The 4,680-nt window shown below is 43.9% G+C and overlaps 1 protein-coding gene across 1 annotated transcript; it reads right to left on the bottom strand.

Annotated features, from left to right (window-relative positions):
• Nucleotides 1–948: 948 nt before the first annotated feature.
• Nucleotides 949–2,390, bottom strand: LOC114770631 (collagen alpha-3(VI) chain-like). Its single transcript, XM_028964674.1, has 3 exons — nt 2,288–2,390; nt 1,361–1,960; nt 949–989 (listed from the first exon to the last, which is right to left on the bottom strand). The coding sequence occupies exons 2-3, from the start codon at nt 1,881–1,883 to the stop codon at nt 949–951; spliced, it is 564 nt and encodes a 187-aa protein (XP_028820507.1). The 5' UTR covers nt 1,884–1,960; nt 2,288–2,390.
• Between the last annotated feature and the right edge of the window lie 2,290 nt (nt 2,391–4,680).

Raw genomic sequence — 4,680 nt, 5'->3', positions numbered from 1 at the left:
CATGGCTGGGAATCCATTCCGGGTTCCATCAGTGCCATCAGCAGGAACACAACATCCTTTTTAGCCGTGGCAACTGGCACTGAAGAGGAAGTGATGTCATATTATTTAAGAAGGCTTGAGTAAGCACATCGTCTAATTAAATTTTCAAGCAAATATGAAAGGACTAACATGATTTGTAAGAAATGTGACTCTTAGTACTACTGTTTCCAGAAACATTTGCTTGGTTAAATTGAAGCTCAGACTAGACCAAGCACATTCACGCAATGAGATAACTGGCGATGGCTGGCTAGGAAAGTACATTAACATAGTTTGCTTTAAATGTCTCAATTTTTATGGAAATACCACTGCTTAATCCTGGACAACTAAAGCGACGCATGGAACATGGCATACGTAATAACATACCCAGAACAGTAGGTGTCTCCGGTCTGGTGGTAAAACCAGCCAAAACCAACAGTTGCTGCTGAACGTTGGGCAGATCAGTGAATTCAGAAACTGCGATGGCAGAGCTGGGGTCCTTGGAAATTCTTTGCAACTCAGTGCTGTCTGCATTTCTTGATCCAATTGTAAATATCTGCACTCCAAGGTCTCTCAGAGAAGTAGCTGGAGTGTACACGTTGTCAAGGACCTTCCACCACTGAGCAGGATCAACATTTGTGGCAAGCCATCCAGGCGCCTAGAGCCAGAGGACGGATAAAGACGTTGTCTCTCACATACTGGAGAGCTGCTCCGGTGTTGAGAGGTCTTCCTCCTTTGTGTGTCAAGCCTTTGACCGTGTCAAGGACATCTTGTTTTCGTTCATACGTGTTCAAATAGAAATGAACCTCTGGCTCCCTACTGTACTGGACCACAGCCACTCGGTCTTTGTCATCAATTACATTAAGCTTCTCCACTACTCTTTGAACAAAATCCTTCATTAATGGAAATCCATTCCTGGTTCCATCTGAACCATCAAGTAGGAAGACAACATCTTTTAGCGGTGGAAACTGGTACTGGGAATGAAACAATAGCGTTTAAATCAATGCCATTTTGACCAAAAAACCTCTTTGGCAAACAAACATCACATCATGACGAAAAACATCTCACACACAAAGGTAATGTATCTGCTTTCATTCTCACAATCTAATGTGGAAAGACACCCAAAGAACATTGTACTGATAGGGTCAACTGGGTTTACTTTGCAGGTAATACGCAACTAACGGAACAAACTTGCTTACTAAGCTGTTTTAAATGCGCCTCTACAATTTCCGTTAACCCTTTCTTTAAGACTAGATTGAAGCAGCAGAAATGCGCCTCTACAATTTCCGTTAACCCTTTCTTTAAGACTAGATTGAAGCAGCAGAAATAAAACAGACAGACATACCAAGAACAGTTGGGGTCTCTGGTTTGCTGGGGACTGCAACTGACTCAACTGCAGCTAAAAGCTGCTGCTGAACATTGGGGAGATCTGTGAATTCGGAAACTGAGACTGCAGAACTGGGATCTTTCGAAATTTTCTGCAGTTCTGTGCTATCAGCACTTCTTGTTCCGATTGCAAAGATTTGAACTCCGAGCTCCTTTAGAGAAGAAGCTGGTGTGTACACGTTGTCAAAAGACCTTCCACCACTGAGCAGGATCAACATTTGTGGCACGCCATCCAGGCGCCGAGAACCAGAGGAAGGGGTGAAGACGTTGTCTCTCACATACTGGAGAGCCGCTCCAGTGTTGAGAGGTCTTCCCCCTTTGTGTCTCAGACCTCTCACCGTGTCAACAATATCTTGTTTCTTTTCGTACGTGTTCAGATAGAAATGAACCTCTGGTTCTCTACTGTACTGGACCACAGACACACGGTCTTTGTTCGCAGTGATGTTAAGCTTTTCCACTAGTCGTTGAATGAAATCCTTCATGGCTGGGAATCCATTCCGGGTTCCATCAGTGCCATCAAGCAGGAACACAACATCCTTTTTAGCCGTGGCAACTGGCACTGAAGAGGAAGTGATGTCATATTATTTAAGAAGGCTTGAGTAAGCACATCGTCTAATTAAATTTTCAAGCAAATATGACAAGGACTAACATGATTTTGCAAGAAAACGTGACTCTTAGTACTACTGTTTCCAGAAACATTTGCTTGGTTAAATTGAAGCTCAGACTAGACCAAGCACATTCACGCAATGAGATAACTGGCACATGGCTGGCTAGGAAAGTACATTAACAGTAGTTTGCTTTAAATGTCTCAATTTTTATGGAAATACCACTGCTTAATCCTGGACACTAAAGCGACGCATGGAACATGGCATACGTAATAACATACCCAGAACAGTAGGTGTCTCCGGTCTGGTGGTAAAACCAGCCAAAACCAACAGTTGCTGCTGAACGTTGGGCAGATCAGTGAATTCAGAAACTGCGATGGCAGAGCTGGGTCCTTGGAAATTCTTTGCAACTCAGTGCTGTCTGCATTTCTGATCCAATTGTAAATATCTGCACTCCAAGGTCTCTCAGAGAAGTAGCTGGAGTGTACACGTTGTCAAAGGACCTTCCACCACTGAGCAGGATCAACATTTGTGGCACGCCATCCAGGCGCCTAGAGCCAGAGGACGGAGTAAAGACGTTGTCTCTCACATACTGGAGAGCTGCCCGGTGTTGAGAGGTCTTCCTCCTTTGTGTGTCAAGCCTTTGACCGTGTCAAGGACATCTTGTTTTCGTTCATACGTGTTCAAATAGAAATGAACCTCTGGCTCCCTACTGTACTGGACCACAGCCACTCGGTCTTTGTCATCAATTACATTAAGCTTCTCCACTACTCTTTGAACAAAATCCTTCATTGATGGAAATCCATTCCTGGTTCCATCTGAACCATCAAGTAGGAAGACAACATCTTTTCTAGCAGTGGAAACTGGTACTGGGAATGAAAACAATAGCGTTTAAATCAATGCCATTTTGACCAAAAAAACCTCTTTGGCAAACAAACATCACATCATGACGAAAAACATCTCACACACAAAGGTAATGTATCTGCTGTCATTCTCACAATCTAATGTGGAAAGACACCCAAAGAACATTGTACTGATAGGGTCAACTGGGTTTACTTTGCAGGTAATACGCACTAACGGAACAAACTTGCTTACTAAGCTGTTTTAAATGCACCTCTACAATTTCCGTTAACCCTTTCTTTAAGACTAGATTGAAGCAGCAGAAATGCGCCTCTACAATTTCCGTTAACCCTTTCTTTAAGACTAGATTGAAGCAGCAGAAATAAAACAGACAGACATACCAAGAACAGTTGGGGTCTCTGGTTTGCTGGGGACTGCAACTGACTCAACTGCAGCTAAAAGCTGCTGCTGAACATTGGGGAGATCTGTAAATTCGGAAACTGAGACTGCAGAACTGGGATCTTTCGAAATTCTCTGCAGTTCTGTGCTATCAGCACTTCTTGTTCCGATTGCAAAGATTTGAACTCCGAGCTCCTTTAGAGAAGAAGCTGGTGTGTACACGTTGTCAAAAGACCTTCCACCACTGAGCAGGATCAACATTTGTGGCACACCATCCAGGCGCCGAGAACCAGAGGAAGGGGTGAAGACGTTGTCTCTCACATACTGGAGAGCCGCTCCAGTGTTGAGAGGTCTTCCCCCTTTGTGTCTCAGACCTCTCACCGTGTCAACAATATCTTGTTCTTTTCGTACGTGTTCAGATAGAATGAACCTCTGATTCTCTACTGTACTGGACCACAGACACACGGTCTTTGTTCGCAGTGATGTTAAGCTTTTCCACTAGTCGTTGAATGAAATCCTTCATGGCTGGGAATCCATTCCGGGTTCCATCAGTGCCATCAAGCAGGAACACAACATCCTTTTTAGCCGTGGCAACTGGCACTGAAGAGGAAGTGATGTCATATTATTTAAGAAGGCTTGAGTAAGCACATCGTCTAATTAAATTTTCAAGCAAATATGACAAGGACTAACATGATTTTGCAAGAAAACGTGACTCTTAGTACTACTGTTTCCAGAAACATTTGCTTGGTTAAATTGAAGCTCAGACTAGACCAAGCACATTCACGCAATGAGATAACTGGCACATGGCTGGCTAGGAAAGTACATTAACAGTAGTTTGCTTTAAATGTCTCAATTTTTATGGAAATACCACTGCTTAATCCTGGACACTAAAGCGACGCATGGAACATGGCATACGTAATAATACCCAGAACAGTAGGTGTCTCCGGTCTGGTGGTAAAACCAGCCAAAACCAACAGTTGCTGCTGAACGTTGGGCAGATCAGTGAATTCAGAAACTGCGATGGCAGAGCTGGGGTCCTTGGAAATTCTTTGCAACTCAGTGCTGTCTGCATTTCTTGATCCAATTGTAAATATCTGCACTCCAAGGTCTCTCAGAGAAGTAGCTGGTGTGTACACGTTGTCAAAGGACCTTCCACCACTGAGCAGGATCAACATTTGTGGCACGCCATCCATGCGCCTAAAGCCAGAGGACGGAGTAAAGACGTTGTCTCTCACATACTGGAGAGCTGCTCCGGTGTTGAGAGGTCTTCCTCCTTTGTGTGTCAAGCCTTTGACCGTGTCAAGGACATCTTGTTTTCGTTCATACGTGTTCAAATAGAAATGAACCTCTGGCTCCCTACTGTACTGGACCACAGCCACTCGGTCTTTGTCATCAATTACATTAAGCTTCTCCACTACTCTTTGAACAAAATCCT

This window comes from Denticeps clupeoides, chromosome 20 (assembly GCF_900700375.1).
Source record: "Denticeps clupeoides chromosome 20, fDenClu1.1, whole genome shotgun sequence".
NCBI lineage: Eukaryota > Metazoa > Chordata > Actinopteri > Clupeiformes > Denticipitidae > Denticeps > Denticeps clupeoides.
Note: the sequence above shows the minus strand (reverse complement) of the source record. Positions and strands in the feature narration are given on the sequence as shown.